This window comes from Pyrus communis, chromosome 7 (genome assembly GCF_041283825.1).
Source record: "Pyrus communis isolate YQ-2024b chromosome 7, ASM4128382v1, whole genome shotgun sequence".
Taxonomy (NCBI): domain Eukaryota; kingdom Viridiplantae; phylum Streptophyta; class Magnoliopsida; order Rosales; family Rosaceae; genus Pyrus; species Pyrus communis.
In genome coordinates this window covers 7,750,640-7,770,107 of record NC_142571.1, presented here as the reverse complement: position 1 = coordinate 7,770,107, position 19,468 = coordinate 7,750,640, and the positions used below count along the sequence as shown (strand labels likewise).

At 35.0% G+C, this 19,468-nt stretch overlaps 3 protein-coding genes across 4 annotated transcripts; all 3 read right to left on the bottom strand.

Moving 5' to 3' along the window:
* Positions 1-371: 371 nt before the first annotated feature.
* LOC137735394 (cytochrome P450 714C2) lies at positions 372-3,976 on the bottom strand. Of its 2 annotated transcripts, none has more exons than XM_068474818.2 (5): positions 3,525-3,976; positions 2,340-2,566; positions 1,964-2,205; positions 1,382-1,754; positions 372-955 (listed from the first exon to the last, which is right to left on the bottom strand). In XM_068474818.2, exons 1-5 carry the CDS (start codon positions 3,841-3,843, stop codon positions 530-532), a joined length of 1,587 nt encoding a protein of 528 aa, XP_068330919.2. In that variant the 5' UTR covers positions 3,844-3,976; the 3' UTR covers positions 372-529. The 2 variants fall into 2 exon arrangements, with proteins under 2 accessions (XP_068330919.2, XP_068330920.2); XM_068474819.2 differs by having other exon boundaries at positions 3,088-3,916.
* A 6,543-nt stretch (positions 3,977-10,519) lies between these two features.
* Positions 10,520-13,412, bottom strand: LOC137735327 (cytochrome P450 714C2). The gene is made up of 5 exons (XM_068474745.2): positions 12,970-13,412; positions 12,638-12,864; positions 12,229-12,471; positions 11,551-11,926; positions 10,520-11,123 (listed from the first exon to the last, which is right to left on the bottom strand). Exons 3-5 carry the CDS (start codon positions 12,264-12,266, stop codon positions 10,698-10,700), a joined length of 840 nt encoding a protein of 279 aa, XP_068330846.2. The 5' UTR covers positions 12,267-12,471; positions 12,638-12,864; positions 12,970-13,412; the 3' UTR covers positions 10,520-10,697.
* Positions 12,376-13,240, bottom strand: LOC148695623 (cytochrome P450 714C2-like). Its single transcript, XM_088697353.1, has 3 exons — positions 12,970-13,240; positions 12,638-12,864; positions 12,376-12,471 (listed from the first exon to the last, which is right to left on the bottom strand). The coding sequence occupies exons 1-3, from the start codon at positions 13,238-13,240 to the stop codon at positions 12,376-12,378; spliced, it is 594 nt and encodes a 197-aa protein (XP_088553479.1).
* Positions 13,413-19,468: the final 6,056 nt, after the last annotated feature.

Genomic DNA, 19,468 nt, shown 5'->3' with positions numbered 1-19,468 from the left:
TCTTGTATGCATATGGATTCTTAGTAGTTCTTGTAACCTTTGACCCTCGTAAAGCATGTAACCTATGATCAGATAGATGATTTACAAGGAAATCCTACCTCCGATGACTATTTGGCACGGTGACATGCTTAGTATCCACTTCTTTTGGTGTTGGTAAAAAATATAAAATCTGTCGTTGCCAACATACTTCGGCATGTGGCACCTCTTAGAGAAGTCATACTTTCCTCGCATATAAAACTATTGCGACCCTTTCAAATTTATCTAACCTATGATCCATATGAATGCGTGTAATCTTATGATCTCATAATTTCTGTCCTTATAATTGCAAGCCGATAGAAGGACGTCTTACCTAGATTATGAACAAAACAAGCTTTTTCACCGAACAACTTCTGTTATTATTCTGCCAACGAAACATCATAGAACATACACCAAAATAAAGTAATAACTAATGAAATTCATCCAACTTGAAAGACATCTAGATAACTTCTTGTTTCAACGTTTACAGTGAAATACAGAAACACAACTGCTGTCACACTCTCTTAAGATGGAGAATTACTCCATGCTCAGGTTCAATGACCAACCTAAAAGCTGGCGAGTGCTGGTATGCCGGGGAGAGTGAGAAACAAAACTTGGAAAGAATAAGAGACAGAATCACCTTCAATTCTGTCATTGCTAAGTTTTTGCCAACACAAATCCGAGGACCAAATCCAAATGGCATATAAGCCTCAGGAGACTTGCAGGCAGCAACGATTCCATGCTTAAATCTTTCCGGATTGAATTGAAGGGCATCAGGGCCCCAGACATCAGGCAGTTGCTGCAATATTGGGACTGGAATCTGAATGTTTGTTCCCTTGGGAACTACGATGTTGTTGAGCTCAATATCTTTGAGGGCTTGTCTTACAATAAACACCGCTGGTGGGTACAGGCGCAAGGTTTCTTGAATCACCATATTCAACTGCCAACATAAATAAATGGGTTTAACATGTAGCCTATAGACTCAAGCGATCGCCTCGGTGAAAACTTATTATGAATCTGTACACATATGGTAACATACTGCATGCGTTCATTACCTAAGTACATATGTTTTATTAAGTATTGCTTTTATTACTAGAACTAGTCCCTAAAAATACTTTTTTGACTAATATTCAACACATATTCACCGCCTAAAACCACATCCTGAGAAGCACCTAACATGTGATTCTTCAAGAAACACTTGAGCTAATGTCATGATTGTCATCCCAACGTTTATCTATTTTTATATCAAACCCTATAAAGAGCGAATTTAGCAGCACTGCAAAAAGAGTTTGAAACAGGATCATTAAAAGAGCATCTGCAGTGATTAAAATACATAAAGATTTATTGTGTGTGTAAAGTAACATACTGTTTTCATGCTTCGAAACATATCAGCATCTGGAATACCATCCCTGAAAATTTCAAGCACCTCAGCACGGACACGAGCTTGCCACTCTGGATGTGTAGCTAACAACATCAAGCTCCATGATGCTGTGACCGCTGTGGTTTCGTGGCCAGCAAAGTAAATACTTTTGCAATTATCCACTATGAAACTATCACGGGAGTAACCTGAAAATAGGTTATCAGCATCATCATAATTTTTGGCCCCCTCTAGTATCATTTGCATAAGGTCCTTCTCATGAGTAGCTTCAGTACTGCGTTGCTTCGCAGCCTTTAAGATCATTGAGTGGATCTCTTTCTCTAATCTCCCTATCTGTCTGTTGTTTTCCGTTGGCAGGTATCTAGAATTTTTTGAGACATTTAATTATGAAAAATTAGTATGATAAGGATCGAATGCAGAATGCAGATACAGTCATGAATATGTATGCCCCATGTACATAGTAAAACTATTTGAACTAGATGCTTCGACTGATGAGATCTAGCACGCAGATAAGATCATGCCAATATGCAGTATCATGAACATTAGATTTCTTGTAGCAAATAGATACACCTTGCACCAGGAACCCCAATGTTTCCATTCGACATGATTTTCTGAAGAGTTCTGAGCTTTAAAAAAATTTCTTTCCCTTGTAAATAATTACTTCCAAAGGATGCTCTAGATATGATATCTGCTGACAAGCTTCTCAGATAATCATCCACTCTAAAGACTGAACTTCCTCCCTCACTTTCGATTTTACGCTCCCAGGATCTTACCATCATTGTTGTAGAGTCCACCATCAAATCCACCATACCCTTGAAATTAAACAGTGAAGTTGGATCCATTTGATTATAAATAAAAGACACGAAAATGCATCATAAAAAGCATGCATCCAAGTGATATCTCACATTTGCAATTACTTCTTCTAGTATGAGATTTAGTGATTCACCTTAACCTTGTCAGAGTAGAACTCAGGAGCAATAATCTTCCTTTGGTGAGACCAAATCGGGCCGTTTGAAGATAGAATGCCTTGGCCTAACAGAGGCTTGCGATCCTTAGACAATTTGTAAGCAGGCTGCCCTAGGTTCAAAGATGTCAGGCTAAGTTCCTTCACCATCTCTACATCTGAAACACTTACATGCTGAATGATTCCAGTTGAATACATGAAGATTGGCCCTGCAACCAATACATATATACAAGATTCGCATAAATGACGAAGATTTGGGTAGATTTCTTATTATCTGCTTAAACTAAAAGATACTAGTAAGGAAGAGCACTCTAGTAAATCAAATTACATCTGCAAGAGTACTTGTTATATTTCAATGATCATCTGACAATCAAAGTACATATATGTGTACTACCATTTGGTCCAAAGAAAAGGAAAAAAAAATTCTGGTTAATTTTAGCAGGACTTCTTATATTTCAAGTCGTAATTTTGGATTGCTCTTGATCCTTATAAACTTTGAAATGCTTTTGTTAATGTCTTGTAATTTATTATTTTCTTGTAACTTAGGATAGATAAATATGAGCTTTGAGAAGTTAATTTGTGCACAATGAGATGCATGGGATAGTTGCAAAGTCTTTTGTGCTACATTCTCCAGTCTTCTGGTCTCGTGTATGAATATCTACGATATATCAGTTAGAGACTTGCTCTAGTCTAAATTGTCATATTAGAGCATGTACGGTTGGAGAGTTACCTCCAAGATTAATGAAGAGCATTGCTCACTGCCGAAAGCTGTGAAGAGCAGATTCTCCAATTTTTCATTCTTTTCTTTCTTACCAACCATATTGAGCATTGGTCTTGAACTGTAGGAGAATTGGGGCTTTGGTCCTGAACTAAAAAGTATTGGTTCCTAAATGTGCAGCAATGGTCATTTTCGCTAACTCTGGTTAGAACTGTGATCCCTTATTTACCCCTTTAAATACGTTATTGTGGACAAAAGTTCTAACGGTGTTTCTCAAAAGGACCATTGCCTGGCTTTGTTGCAGGCTCGTAAACTAATACTCATGGATTTTTAGTTAAGGACCAAAGCTCAAATTGAGTCAAAGTTGAAAAGGAGTACTCCAATTTTCTCCGAGCAATAACCAACATCTGAGAGTGCAAAATTTAAGATATTGCAGAAATGGGATTTACCATATTCGTTCCGCCATTGCACCAGATGAGGGAAGAGGGTTGAAGGCCAATCATGATTAATGGAAACACGATGGTCTTTCGAGATTGGACTACCACTGGGTTCTGCAGCTGTTGATTTCTTCATCACCTCGAGCTTGAACCTTTTCATGTCCGGGATATTTCCAAAGATAATTGATGAAGAAGGAGGCCCTCTGATTCCCTGCTTTTCAAGCTTTGATCTCTGCCTCCTTTGCTTTAAAACCAAAGACTCATAGAGATACAAAAACAGTATCGCAAATCCACCCAACAACATAGATAGTATTATCTTTGCTGCTGCCATTGTTGCCTCTTCCCTCTCTCTGTCTCTCTCTCTTTCGTTCTTTTTTTCTCTTTCTTTCTCTCTCTTTCTTTCCTTCTTTCTTTCTTTTTTTTCTGCTTTTCTATTTCTTTTTCTTTTTCTTTTTAAAAAAAATGAGAACAACCAATGGCAAACCATATTTGTCCTCTCTTTCTTTCTTTTCTGATCAGGATATGTTTTTTGAATCTTCGTAACTCAAACAACTCTTTTAAATTTTTTGGCAAACAAGAAAACAATTCTTCACTTGTTCAATTCTCGTTATATGCAAATTTGACTATATTATTACTAGTCTATTGTGAGGTTAAACTCATCCCCTCCTCTCTAATTTAAATAATGTCGTTTGTTAAAAAAAAAAAAAAAAAAAAGATTTTTTTAACTTTAATCATTCAAGAAGATTGAAATTTAAAATAAACATGGTGTTAGATTACATATTGATTATATTTCATTGATGTGTCCTTAATTCAAAATAATTAATGCACATTTTATTTAACGTCTCCCAAAAAATATTTAAATTTATTAATAAACAAATTTTAATTTGTTTTATGACCAAAAAAAAGTTTTTTTTTTAATTTATTAATTTTATTTAACATTCTTCAAACTTGAAAGGCTCAATTAATATACCCAAATATTAGTACCGAAATGTATGTACCGAAATATATTATATTAAACTAATGTATTTAAATGTTAGTATCGAAATGTATGTACTGAAATATATAAACCGAAATATATTATATTAAATTAATTTACCTAAATGTGTGTGCCGAAATGTATGCACAGAAATGTTAGTACCGAAATGTATTATATTGAATTAATGTACCTAAATGTTTGTATCAAAATGTATGTACCTAAATATATGCACTGAAATGTATTATAATGAATTTAATGTACCTAAATGAAGAAGACAAAAGACATTGAAATATATTGTACAACAAAAATTAGTTTGTATAAATGTTTACAACAAAATATATTACGATAAATGAAATGAAAATTACAATTAGAATGAAATAAAATTAATACATTAAAATTAGGAAGAAAAAGAAAAATAATTAATAAAATAAAAATGTAATTAATAAATGAGGTTATTAATGTATCAAATGATTAAAATTATATTTTGATCTTACTTATGGTTTTAGTCTAAAATTTTTTTTTTTTTTTTTTTGGGGGAAACGTCTAAAAATCATTTTTGCTAAGGATTACAATGAAGTTTTCTGAAGAAAAAAAAAAAGAATCTTTTGGTTAAAACCAAACCACAAGTCGACAATGCATGTAAAAGGAGAGTTCAATCCTTTCTGTACAAAACTGAACAGAAACATTGCAACATCTATTGCCCAGTATACAGAGCCAAGAAATTACATGCAGAAAAATTAAATCATCGGTAGTTGACGACAAATGTGATTCCCTAGGCCCTAACTGGTGTGGATCTTATGTCACAGAAAATAGAACTAGGGAGCATCCTTGAAGCAGCTGAAAACTGTATTATGGGCAAAACTCCAAGAACTTAATGTACAATTCGTGACACACTAGCCTGGCTCTCTCTCTCTCTCTCTCTATATATATATATATATATATATTATTTTTATTTTTTTAATTAAGTAGGGAAAGGACAAATTGAGAGTAATAAAGTAGGAACATCTGCAGTTGGAGTCTGAGGTTCTATTTTAATATTGTCAAGTGGAGTTTAGAATCCACGTCTATCTATTATGTATAAAACCAACACAAAGGTGAATAGTGTTTTGGTGTTAACGCTTTACTAAAAATAATTGGACAAAAATACTTTTAAAACAAAAAATTCAAAGGCATCTCAAAATAATGCAAGGGCATTTTTGTCATTTTAATAGTATTTTTTAATAATTAATTATTTTGTTGGTTTTTTTTTTTAAATTAGTACTTCACAATAAGTTAGCAATAATATGATTCAATTTATCTATTTTTAAACACGTTCAAAACATCTTAAGAGGTGTGTAATGTCGGTTATAAAAAAGATTATTCGCATGCGGATAATAATGTAATTAAATTAATTGTCAAATGATTGTTTTTTTCTTTTTTTATAATAAACGATATTATCTATGGTAAGGGAGAGGGAGGTGGGATTAGTCTTATAATGAGTTAGTAATAATGTAATTCAATCAGTTGTTTATTAAATATTATTTTCTCTATTTTAAACATGTTCAAAACATCTTAAGAGGTATGTAATGCTTGTTATAAAAAAGTTTTACACAAGCGGATAATAATGTGATTAAATTAGTTGTCAAATGATTGTGTTTTTTTTTTTAAATAAACGATATTATCTACACTAAGGGGGAGAGAGTGGGTTTTGCCTCACAATGGGCTAACAATAATGTGATTCAATCAATTGTTTATTACATATTATTTTCTCTATTCTTAATGTAAATTCTATAGAAATTAATTTTATTATGTGAATTCAATTGCTTTAATTGGTTCATGAGGGTTTCTTCTAGCATGATCTAAGATTATTCATTTACTTCAAATATTTGACTTTTCTTCTAACATGATTCAAAAAATATCTTCTGCACCCGCGTGAGCGCTTGCATGGAAGCTAGTATAACTTTTATTTCTTTAATAATACAACGTTTGACAATCATCCCATGTTCATATACACATGATTCTCCTTTAGCCTTACTTTTTTAACCTATTATGACCCTCGTAAACGCATGTAAATCTATAGGAAGCAGATCCTCTCCTGAGCAATTGTTCACGAAGCCAACGAATCAATTATTCACAACCTTTCAAATTGATCCTACGACTGTTTTATCTTTCAAAATTTTTTCATGGAAAACAAGGCAATTTTCTTTGCCTTTTGCAATTCACGTTCATTGTATCAATCTAAAGAAGGCACTATATGGCCTAAAGCAAGCTCCAAGAGGTTGGTACAGTGAGATTGATTCCTATGTCACTGAGAAAGGATTCCAAAAGAGTCATAGTGAAGCTACCCTCTACACTAAATTAGAAAACAACAAGAAGACACTCATTGTATCAATCTATGTGGATGATGTAGTCTACATTGGAGATGATGAAGCAATGATTGCAGAATTCAAGGAAGAAATGAGGAAGAGGTATAAGATGACTGACCTAGGCCTCTTACACCATTTCCTTGGCATTGGGGTAATTCAAGAAGCAAGTAGCAACTTCATTCATCAAAAAAAGTATGCTCAAACCTTGCTTGAAAATTTTGGTTTGAAAGGCTGCAAACCTGTATCCACACCCCTAATTGCAAATGAGAAACTCAAGAAGGATGATGGAAGTGAATCAGTGGATTCAAATCTTTACAGAAGCATTGTTGGTAGTCTATAGTATCTAACTACAACAAGGCATGATTTGATGTTTTCAGCAAGCCTGCTCTCAAGATTTATGCAAAATCCTACCAAGATCCACATGGGAACTGCTAAGAGAGTGCTGAGATATGTGCAAGGGACACTTACTACATAATCAAGTATGAAATGGGGAAGTCAACTATTCTAATTTGGATTTTGTGACAATGACTGGGGAGGCAGTGAAGATGATTGCAGAAGCACATTAGGATATGCATTCACTTTTGGTTCAGGGGTTTTCTCTTGGGCATCAGTGAAACAATAAAGTGTTGCACTGTCCACAGCTAAGCCAGAGTATGTGAGTGCCTCAGAGGCAACATCTCAAGCCATCATCTTGCTGAGATTTATACTCAAAGACTTTAGAGAATTGCAAGTTGATGCCACATCACTTCTGTGTGACAACACCTCAGCAATCGCCAGGACTAAAAACCCAGTTTTTCATTAGAGAACAAAGCACAAAAGAGGAGATATCATTTCATCAGAGAAGCATTGCAAGAAAATACAATCAAGCTACACTACTACAAAACAGAAGATCAAATTGCAGACATTTTCACAAAAGCTCTTCCAAAGAAAAGATTCAATTACTTGTGGGGATTGCTTGGCGTGACAACCAAAACCAATTCAGAGGGGAGTGTTGGAACCTAAATTGCTTTTGGCTCCAAAGATCGAAGGCAGCAAGTGAAATTCCAAGTTATGAGCTGCTCAATAATCGAAGAAGAAAGAAGAAGAGAGAGGGTTTCGATCCTAACTGCTAGTTTCTGTTTAAAGTTTTTGATTATGTAATAGAGTGACAAGTGTACACTCCATATTAGATCACTTAAAACCCCAATGAAGGGCTAGGATTAAATCTGGAGAATGCTAAGTTTGCGAGTTGGCAATGTACCAGGAACCCCAATGCTTCCCTGTGACAGGATTTTCTGAAGAGTTCTGAGCTTTAAAAAAATTTCTTGCCCTTCTGAATAACTACTTCCAAAGGATGCTCTTGATATTATTTCTGCTGTCAAGCTTCTCAAATCGTCATCGATTCTAAAGACAGCAATCCCTCCCTCGCTATCAATTTTACGCTCCCAAGATCTTAACATTGTTGTTGAGTCCACCATCAAATCAATCGTGCCCTTGAAACTAAACATTGAATTTTGGACCAATTTAATTATAATTAGAAACAACGAAATGCATACAAAACAGAAAAAGAAAAATAACTTGAAAATTCTAGTACGTATGTGATGCGGTTTAACCAAATCTAAGTAGAACTCAGGAGCAATAATCTTCCTCTGGTTTAACCAAATTGGGCCACTTGAAGATAGAATGCCTTGGCCTAACAGTGGCTTGCAATCCTTCGATAGCAGCTAAACAGGCTTCCCTAAGTTCAAAGATGTGCACATGCTAACTTCCTTCACCATTACCAAATCCGTAACGCTTAATTGTGGTATGCTTCCTGTTGAATAGGTGAAGTTTGGCCCTGCCACCAATATACATATACCTGACAAGCATAACAAAAGCACAATTTTTAAGCAAAATCATCCACAAGGCAGCTTAAGTGCTTATTTCATTCATCTAACAACCAACTAACCGGTAAAATGGAATAATTTATGCTGCTTTTAGAAGGACGTGCATTTGAATACTAAGTACCTTTTGATCCCAATAAAAGCCAAAATAAATCTTTTCTCTTTTATATTTTTAATTTTAGACCAACACTAACCAAGAGATAATAAAGAAATTAGGCTGACAGAAAAAGGTGTACCGTAGTCATTACGCCATTGCACCAGATGAGGGAAAAGAGTTGAAGGCCAATCATGATCAATGCAAAGATGGTGCCCCATTGATTCTGTAGCTGATGACTTCTCCATCGCCTTGAGTTTGATGCTCTTCATGTCCGGGATATTTCCGAAGACGAAGATAAATGACGAAGGAGATGCCCTCTGATTCCTTGCTTCCCAAGCTTTGATCTTGGCCTCTTTGGCTTTAAAACCAATGAATCATGAATGTATAATATCAATAGCAAAAGGCCACCTAGAAACGCTGATAATATCCTCCTTGCTGCTGCCATTGTTTCTTTCTTTCTTTCGTCCTTCCTTCTTTGTTATGAAGTCCTACTTCTGAATGGCCCAGCCGATCCTTCGGGAAAAACTAATATATTAGATATATAATTGAATCTTATTCACCATATCAAAGACCTAATAACAATCTTAAGATGGAAAAGATAGATGAGGAAGAGAAAGTAAAACAGAAAACGCAGATGAGAGAGAGGGAGGATCCCAAACCTTGTTTGAGTTTTCTAGAGCATGTTTCGTATCCTCTTAGATTCAATTTTTAGTTTTCAAAAATAATGAATGTGGTTAAATTACTTAGTACTCATTAGTATTAAAAATAAAATAAAAATTAAGATTCAAGAAGCCTACCAAACAGCTCCTAATTTCTTTTTATTTTCCAAATGTAATTTTATTGTTAACTTTTGAATTCTTTAAATAAATTGATGTTCAAATTAATTTTATTTCTTTTTATTTTCCAAATTTTATTTTATTGTTAACTTTTGAATTCTTTAAATAAATTGATGTTCTAATTAATTTTGAGGATGATAAAGAGACATTTCTCTTAAACTATTAGTAAGTCTGATGAGTTGATGAGTCTGATTGACTGTGACTACGGGTAAGCTGAAATTCCCCATTATCTGTCCAGGTCTGGAATAGGTGAATAACTATAGATTGTCACTAATGATCCCCTTTTTTTTTTTCAAAAAAAAAAAGGAAAAAGAAAATCTCTGAAACTATTGGTTCGTTAAAAGTAAAGGTCAATTAAATTAAATTATTCGGATTACCTCAGTGGTCATAGGTGTAGGGTTATGAATATAAGTAATGGCTAAATTTTTTTTAAAAACATGAAAATGACATGGTGCAATGTTACAATTTTTCTAAAGTAACTCGGTTCATTTTATGACTTCAACACGTTCAAAACCTTAGAAATATGAATAAATTGATGCAACTTCATTAAATTTGAGCAAATATGGATAAATTGATGCAACTTCGCTAAATTTGAGCAAAAATATTGGCTGGAGTAGAGCCCAGCCGATTCTCAAATCCCGTCCTACAAATTATGAACTTATTACATTAATAAGGAAAACAAAATTGCTATTCTTATCATCTAGTTGTACCATCATTTACACTGTATTTCTAATAGAGATGGTATTCACATGTATTAACATACCCTACCTTTATTAAAGAGATAATACAAGTGATGGTATAACTAGACGTTAAATGTAGGACTACTCAAAGAAAAACAAACAATCAGAAGAGGTCTTGCATGTTATTTCAAATATGTGAGAAAAGTTAGAGTGTTTGCAAATGATCCATTTCCGCATTGCATCCTTATATCGCGATTAAAGAAAAAAAAGTTAAGAGTTTGCAGATGATCCATTCCCACATTGCATCCTACATCGAGATTATAAGGAAAAAAGTTAAAGAGTTTGCCGATCTATATGCCCTATGATAAAACCGACCGTTGGCGACATTTTTACACTCTCCTCACATGGAGATTTACACCATTTCCAGGTTCAATAACCAAGCTAAAAGCTGGGCAGTGTTGGTATGTGGGCGAGAGTGCGAAGGAAAACTGGGATAGGATAAGAGCCAGAATCACCTTCAATTCTGTCATGGCAAAGTGTTGCCCCACGCAAACGCGAGCACCCACTCCAAATGGCATATAAGCTTGAGGAACCTTGCAAGCCCCAAGAACTCCATTCTTGAATCTTTCTGGATTGAAATCGAGGGCATCGGGTCCCCATAGATCAGGCAGCCGCTGCAGTATTGGGATCGGAATCTGAATGTTCATTCCTTTGGGAACTATAATGTCTTTGAGCTTAATATCTTCCAAAGCTTGTCTTATGACAAACACAGCTGGGGGGTACAGACGCAATGTTTCTTGAATCACCATATTCAACTGCCAAGATATACAAATAAATTATAAAGATTTTAGAATGGACTTCTATAGAACTTTTGTTTAAAGGAATATATTCTTATTGCAAATACCGTATGATATTTTGGACATGTTTGAGAGTGCATCTATATAACTATAAAATGCTTTTGGTCAATAGTTTTTTTTGTTAGAAAGCAGTGGTTTTGTTGGAAGCATATGAAATGTTTCAACTAAACTCGAGTTTTTTTCTGACCCAGAATGGCTTCTTGAGAAGCACTTGCCATGTACTTCTCCAGGAAGCACTTAAAGTCCTTACTTTTGTCGATTTATGCCAAATGCTACAAAAAGCAGTTTTGCCAGAAAGAAAAAACTATTCCAAACAGGACACTAGCAAATATATGTAGTGAGTAAAATTTAGAAAGATTTGTATATGTGCTGTAATGTAACATACTGTTTTCACGCTTCGAAGCATATCAGCATCTGGAATAGCATCCCCGCAAATCTCTAACACCTCAGCACGAACACGTGCTTGCCACTCTGGATGTGCAGCTAATAACATCAAGCTCCATGATGCGGTGATGGCGGTGGTCTCATGGCCAGCGAAGTATATATTTTTGCAATTATCTACTATAAACTTTTCTTCAGAGACACCAGTAGAAAATAGACCATCTGCATCGTCATAATTTTTGGCTCCCTCAAGTATCATTTGCAGAAGGTCCTTCTCATCAGTAGCCTCCATACTGTGTTTGTTTGCAACCCTTAATATCATTGAGCGGATATCTTTCTCTAATCTCCATATCTCTCTGTTGCTTTTTATTGGCAAGTATCTATATCGATTGGGCCATTAACGGAAGCATTAGTACGATACAAATGAGGAATTTGAAGATATAGTGGGCATATTGTACTGTATTTTGCTAATGACATCGCAGATACAGGTGTGACTTACATTGGAAAGATTATAATAGATACTTGCTAATGAAAAACAACGCCGCTTGTTTTTGTTTAAGTGACCATATATCATAATGCAGTAAATGCAGCACAACTTAAACAAAAACCACTGCAACAATACCTATTATGGTTATTAAATAAATGAAGTACGATCATTTGAGCGTCCTTGTAAAATATATACCTTAAGCCAGGAATCCCAATGTTTCCCAGCTGGGACATGACTTTTTGAAGAGTTCTGAGCTTTAAGAAAATTTCTTTCCCTTGTGAATAATCGCTTCCAAAGGATGATCGTGATATTATGTCAGCTGACAAGCTTCTCAAATCCTCATCAACTCTGAAGACTGCAATTCCTCCCTCTTTCGATTTTACTCTCCCAAGAGCTCAACAACGAGGTGGTACAGTCCACCATCAAATCCACCATACCCTTAAAAGAGATTTGCAAGCATAAACATTAGTCGTACCGAAAGCAAAAAAAAAAAAAGAAAAAAATTCTTTTCTCAAATACATTCGAAAGTAAATTAATCAAGTTTACACCTTCACACAAACACCAAACTGAAGCAATCTTTTTACTACTAAACTGAGTTATTTACCTTAACCTTATCAGAGTAGAATTGAGGAGCAATGATCTTCCTTTGGTGGGACCAAATCGGGCCATTTGAAGCTAGAATTCCTTCGCCTAACAGCGGCTTCCGGTCCTTGGATAGGTAAGCTGGCTTCCCTAAGTTTAAAGATGTGCACATGCTAACTTCCTTCACCATGTCTACATCTGAAACACTTACTAGCTGTATGCTTCCAGTTGAATACATGAAGATTGACCCTGCCACCAATTACTACTAATTAGGCATGCACGTATAATCCAACAGCACAAAGACGGCCAAAGAGAAAACAGAGAAATAAAGGTAGTGTGATCTACGGGAATTACCATACTCATTTCTCCACTGCACCAGATGAGGGAAGATGGTTGAAGGCCAATCATGAGAAATACTAGTTTCTGGAGATCTTGAATTCTTCAGCACCTTGGCTTTGATGCTTTTAATTTCTGGGATATTTCCCAAGAGAAATGATGAAGGAGGAGGCCCTCTGATCCCTTGCTTTTCAAGCTTTGATCTCTGCCTTTTTGGCTTCAAAACCAAAGACTCGTAGAGATATAATAGCAATAGAAAAAACCCACCAAACAAAACTGACAATGTCATCTTTGCTGCTGCCACTGTTGCTTCCGTTTTCAGCTTCTTCTTTTCTTTCTACCCTTCCTTTTTCGTTTTAATCCACCTATGTTCCTGCTAGATATTCAGGGTTTTTTTAATTTCTTTTTTGGTCTTTAGTAAATTTAAAGTAATAGGATTCCTCTTTCTTTTGTCAATTAACAATTTAACACTCACAGGATGGATTAAGACAAGTTTGTACAGAACTTGCGACCAGGACTCGTGGTCTTCTTGTTGTTTTTGGCCTCTTCTGAGTTTCTTTGCAGTGTAGCACCCACTACATGTTTTTCTCTTTTCGGCAAGTCCTGAGTCGGCACCATATGGACTCCAGTCTGATAAAGAGGAATAAAGTATGCACTGAAGGTGAGGTATTCTCACGTAATCGGTAACGCTACGTTAAAAATATCTCTTCGAGTACAATTTTTCAAACTCAACCACTCTAGAAAAACTTATTCTAAGTGGTAGTTGCAGTACCTACGTAGCAACGACGCTTTTGTTATAGATTCGTATTCCAGCTAATGAAGGTAGCATGACTCCAATGCTCCATCTCCATCGACTTCTTTGCAAAATGTATAAATCGAATCAACTCATTCAAGGCTTACTCAGAACCTTGAGTGAGTCAATGAAGATTCAAGCAAACCAACACAAGTTGTGCTTGAATCTATAAGATATACTATCCTATATGAATCCAAATGATATGAGAATAAAAATTCTTTCAATATGCTGAGGTGTTTGAACTGTAAAGTGATGAGTCGATATTATTATATATATATATATATATATATATATATATATATATATATATATATTACCTTATTCTTAGTTATAATTTATTTTCCATTTTGGTAAAGTTTTGATAATTTGTGCTATATTTTGTTTTAGGACATGCGAATTTATTTTGAGCATAGAGTGATGAAATGGATGTTGGAACCAAATTCACGTGCCGTGAGTGATGGAGATGCTCAAATCTGTTTACCTGTAAAAGGACACACAACCATAAATAAGCCTAGAACCTGGGGGTGTGCCAGTCAAAGGCTCTCAGATGACCATGTTAGTGACCAATATTAAGACTAAAGCAATACGCAAGAGAAGAGAATAAGTGTGCAGAGATTGAGTGACCAGAGATGAATCCTAGAATGATGTCAGTCGAAGAGAGAACCTTTTAGGGTAGTAGAATCTGTATTAAACCGGAAGAATCCATGAGGATATCTAGGAAGTAGATATTGCATCCTCATGAATGTGATTACTAGAGGCGCACACCAATCATTAGATTGTAAGGGCTCCAAGGTTATAGGAAACATATTGATTCCATACTGGATTAGGTACCTGAATCTTGCGAGACAAGAATTGTCCTATCTCAACAAAGTTGACAAACTTCGCCCACTGATTTCGAAATAGGATGATGGTGACATCGCTGATCCGTTTAATTAATCAGCTCTGCTATCCATGACCGGACTTTTGAGGTAGGCGTACTTGAATCCAACTTCTGTCTTGGAAAATCATGGTCCCACTACGAAGAAACTTTTGGAGTAGATTTGTGAGTCTTTCAATATGATAGTGTTAAAATTTTAGATTTTTATTCCATGCCGTTTGACCCTAGTGGAGAAGGACCTTGCTTGAACCGTTTATACTACAACTACTTGTTCCCTTGCAAGTATTTTTTAGGTGGCATAAAAAAAAACCCCTAAAAAAATTTGAAAACCTTTCAAAAACCAATTCAAGAATCAACAGCCATGAAATGAAAGGATTAATAAACAAACTCAATAAAGTGATTTGAGAAGTCTCCTACAAAGAAATAGATAATTTTGAATATCAAGAGTGATTTACAGATCGATTTATGAAGAATCAAACAAATACGAAGCTCAAATGGTTAGATTCAGATAAGAGTCCAGAAAACTAGAGAGAAAGTTTCTGTCAATGAAAACAATCAGTACAGACGAAATCTCTTAATCTCTATACTTAATGAAATTGTGGTGCATGATTTGCATGAAATAGCACCAGAGAGAGAGAGAGAGAGAGAGAGAGAGAGAGAGAGAGAGAGAGCAACGAAGCTTCTCACCTTTCTCACGCAAGGCAGTTACAAGTCAGGGTAAATGAGAAATTTAAGAAAGTAAAACATCTTGCAGTTAATGACATGTTACTGGTTACAGCAGTGAAAGGTAAAATGACATGTGAAATGCACATGCAATGCATTATACTTTTGCTGCAAACCTTGGGTGGATTGTACATGCCGTTACCCATTTCATCGCAACTTTGGACGGATAGAAGCATGGATTTTGTTTTGAGTTTGTCTGGCATTCAACGTGGTGTGGGCCCAATTTTTGTGGTGGTCAATTGATTTTCAAATATGGCTCACTTTATTACCTTGCTTCAAGAAGACAACAGATGTTTCAAAAGTCGCTATATTCTTTCATGAGGTGTACCAACTTCATGGTTGCCAAGCTCAATTGTTTCAAATCGGGACACCAAGCTTCTGAGTTTTTTTTAAAGGAGCTTGTGGAAGTTACACTATCGCCTATCACCCTCAAAAAGACGGGCAAACTGACATTGTGAATCGCTCATTGGGAAACATTTTTACGTTGCTTAGTGGATGAAAATCTCAAGTCGTGGGATGAGAAGTTATGCATTGCAAAGTTCGCTTACAAGCCTTTCGTCAATTGCAGCACTGGAATGTGTCCTTTCTATATATTGTATATGGCTTAATTTTTGCGAGCACCAGTTGATCTTGTTTATGTCCCAGACAAGAAAAGAATTAGTAGCAAGGCAAAAACTTTCACTGATAACGTCAAAACAGGCCTACAGCATGGCTCATAAATGCCCTCAAGAATCAAGTTAGAAATACAAAAGCTCATACGATTTCCATAAGGCGCATGGTCGAGTTTGATGTAGAAGATTTTGTTTGGGCTGTCAGCTGGAAATTACAACAATTTGTCTGCAAGAAAAATTGGGCCATATGAGAATTTTGAAAATAATAACCCAAACGCTTATCGCCTAAAGTTACCGAGTCATATTCGTACATTTAGTGTATTCAATATGAAACACCAGGTTCCATTCAAAGGTGACACTGAGGAGAACAGACCTCCAAATTCGAGGGCGAATTTTATCTAACCTGGAAAAGGATGTAAATGTGCTGGCAATACATTCATGGATCGTTAGGATACACGTAACTCTTGAGGAGTATTTGGAAAGGGTCTTAAGTATTTCGATAAACCAAGTGGTGTGTAAAATACGGTGCTGCTCAGATTTCTGATTAACTTTTGTAGTTTCAGTTTTCTGAGGGCTTTAGTTGAAGCTTTATTTCATTTTGTCTTTTCAATTTTTCTGAATGTAAATTATAAATGTTATAAATCCCACTTCTTGCTGGAAGTAAGGTCGAATTTGGATGTTTTGATTAATGAAATATTTAGACTGCTTTTTCTGTGTTTAGTGCCTTTTTCTTGTGAGATTGTTTGGGGTTTTGGAAATTTTAGATCTCTCCTCGCACTAAAAGATAATGAATTCTAAATTTCAATTCTCATTTTTCTTTATTTAGTTTCTTTTTGCCATCACCTTGCATAATTTTCTTATCTTATGAACAATCTCATTCTATAACAACCTTAGCATGAGATTGCAAAAGATATTACCGAATATAAAGAATTGCCTCGTTATTTTTGGGATTTTAGTTAGAGCTATTTTAACACCTATCTTTAATGATTAGTTGCTTGTAATTGCGATATAGCTTCTAAGTAACTATTTAGTAGTATATATATGTTATAACAAGCTGATGATCATAATCTAAGATTTCATATTTAGCACTTTTTTTTTTATAAATCCCCGTTTAGTCATTAAGCAGCTAGCCACCGCTTTGATTAATCCCTAAATTTTTAAAAATTACGAAAGGGGCATAGACCAACCTAGGTGTTCGTCTAGACCCGCCTAGATTGCAACTCTAACTTAGACATAACATAGATGACTTTCATTATATTTTTTATTTTTTAATAAATTGTACAAGACTTGTTGAATAATTGGATGAACACTCATTAAATGCTTGTCTCATGTACTTTCAATATGTTCTGATATTGTATAATCTATATGTCATTTTATTTTACAATTTATGTATCCCAATATAATACGTAATTTTTTAGGGACGTTTTGATGTAGGCGCCTCGTTTTTCATGTTTGTTGATTAAACATTTGTTCCTTTCAAGAATTTGATTAAACATTTTTTTTTCTACAACTTTATTTGTGGTACGTTTGATTTTATGATTGTTTGATTATATTGGTAAGTTTGATTAACTGTAATATGAGTACATTTGATTTTATGGTAAATTTTGTTTCTTGGTACATTTAAAATCTAAACGTACCAAAAATCGATACATTTATTTTTAAATATACCATAAGTTTTAAATACATTTTTATATATAACTATACGTAAAATTTTGAGTGGAGTCGTTCAAAAAGAAGTCTCTACGGCCCCAGACGAAGGCCCACAGACGCTCCGATTAGAAGATGCGATTACGAGATAGAAGTTCAGGGCCGAAGAGGTAGAGATAGACCTATGAAGACTTGAAAAGAGACTCTAAGAAAAGACTTGGAGTACTTGAATCTAAAGGAAAACGTGGCACATCACCGAGCGCAATGGCATTCTAGGATTCATACAGCCGACTCCACTTAGTGGGATAAGGCTTTATTGTTGTTATATACGTAGAATTTTATCAAATTAAAGAAGTTTTCTTATGAAAGTGTTAATAAATTTTTTTAATGAAAGAATAGACTAATTAAATATAATAAGAGAAACATAAAGTTACACTTTTTTTTAATGATAATGAGGAATTAGTTAACTTAACGTTTTTAATAAAGCCACGAATTTAAAATTTGTCAGCTAACTTAATGGATATATATATATATATATATGTGTGTGTGTGTTTATTTGAACAAAAATGGATAAATATTAAATAAATAGATGTTTAGTCTAAACAAAGGTAGAAAAAATGGAGTCGGCTGTATGAAAAATGTGAGGAATCTTAATTACTCCATTTTTTATGTATAAATGCACCTTTATTTATATGTTATATAATAAGTTTATTTAAATTATTATTTTTAGAAAAGCCTAAGTCTCCTCATGCGCCCCGCCTAAATGTCCCTAGGCCATGCACGCCTTTTAAAAGTTCGCCTTTGAGGCATGTTTTTTTTTTTCTCGCTTTCTAAACTCATTGTATCTTTATGAGTGGCTTCTTATACTCGATTAGAATTTTCTTACCTGCCTATCATCATTCTCATAATTATACTCATTAGACATGAAAAAAAAATTTGATCGCATTCTTTAGACTCTAATATGCGAACCAAACGAGCCCTTAAGCAATCTCCAACTGAAAGAGGCTAAATATAGTTCTGTTCAGAATTATAACTCTATAAAAAATTATATTTAAATGAATAGTATCAGACCATATTTATATATCATCTCTAACTGGCTAAAACATAGCCCCTCAATAATTTTATTATTTTTAAGTTTTTCTTTAACTTTATTGGTTAATTAAATTAAACCATCACATTAAAAAAAGTTATCCGAACATATCTTGGGTGCCATTTATCGCTAAAAGAATGTGAAGAATAGTGTAGAAATACCATAGGCATTTATAGAAGAAAAAAAATTAATAAAAATTTAGATCTTTTTTTTTTTTAATTCCTTCTGACATCTAACTTCTACAAAAACCAAAAGGTATCAATTATGAAATTGAAAATGTTATTTTGATGCCTTCGAGCAGCCCACTCTGATGCTTCTTTTGTAAAACATTATGTGGAAATAGTTTTAGCATGTTGATCATGCTTGGGTCCATCTCATCCATTGGAAAACATTGTAGAGGATGGCAAATCGGGCTTCGAGTGGGGCTGAAAGTAGCCAGCCCGTTCCTTTTGGACAATTTTTGACATGGTGGGTTACTTTTTGCGCTGCTTTTTATCGGAGATGGATTTTTTTTTATCAGAGCAGCTCCAGCGGGAGCTCCTGCTCGAGGGACGGGCTCCGGAACAGGGTTGGATTGCCCGAGGGAGGAAGTCCAGTGTTGGCTGGCAAGGGAGCCCGAGCAGACTCAAGCGCCAGGCCCGTCGATTCATGCCGGCCCGAGCGCCTGAAGGCAATCTGAAGTGGGCTGACGTCAGGACGACGTCTCCACTCTTTTTGAGGGTCATAGAGACGTGGGTTCTGACGAAACCGAATTTGACGGCTAATAGAGGTTGCTG

What these genes read in the sequence shown, in the direction of transcription:
- LOC137735394 (XM_068474818.2), bottom strand. Translation starts at nt 3,843, where the DNA reads ATGGCAGCAGCAAAGATAATACTATCTATGTTGTTGGGTGGATTTGCG. An exon ending in TCTACTCTGACAAGGTTAAG is followed by an intron (nt 2,206 to 2,339) that starts GTGAATCACTAA and finishes TTTAATTTCAAG; the next exon opens with GGTATGGTGGATTTGATGGT. An exon ending in ATTGGGGTTCCTGGTGCAAG is followed by an intron (nt 1,755 to 1,963) that starts GTGTATCTATTT and finishes AAAAAATTCTAG; the next exon opens with ATACCTGCCAACGGAAAACA.
- LOC137735327 (XM_068474745.2), bottom strand. Translation starts at nt 12,266, where the DNA reads ATGTCCCAGCTGGGAAACATTGGGATTCCTGGCTTAAG. An exon ending in ATTGGGATTCCTGGCTTAAG is followed by an intron (nt 11,927 to 12,228) that starts GTATATATTTTA and finishes CAATCGATATAG; the next exon opens with ATACTTGCCAATAAAAAGCA. An exon ending in TGCTTCGAAGCGTGAAAACA is followed by an intron (nt 11,124 to 11,550) that starts GTATGTTACATT and finishes ATATCTTGGCAG; the next exon opens with TTGAATATGGTGATTCAAGA.
- LOC148695623 (XM_088697353.1), bottom strand. Translation starts at nt 13,240, where the DNA reads ATGACATTGTCAGTTTTGTTTGGTGGGTTTTTTCTATTGCTATTATAT. An exon ending in GCAGTGGAGAAATGAGTATG is followed by an intron (nt 12,865 to 12,969) that starts GTAATTCCCGTA and finishes AATTGGTGGCAG; the next exon opens with GGTCAATCTTCATGTATTCA. An exon ending in TCTACTCTGATAAGGTTAAG is followed by an intron (nt 12,472 to 12,637) that starts GTAAATAACTCA and finishes ATCTCTTTTAAG; the next exon opens with GGTATGGTGGATTTGATGGT.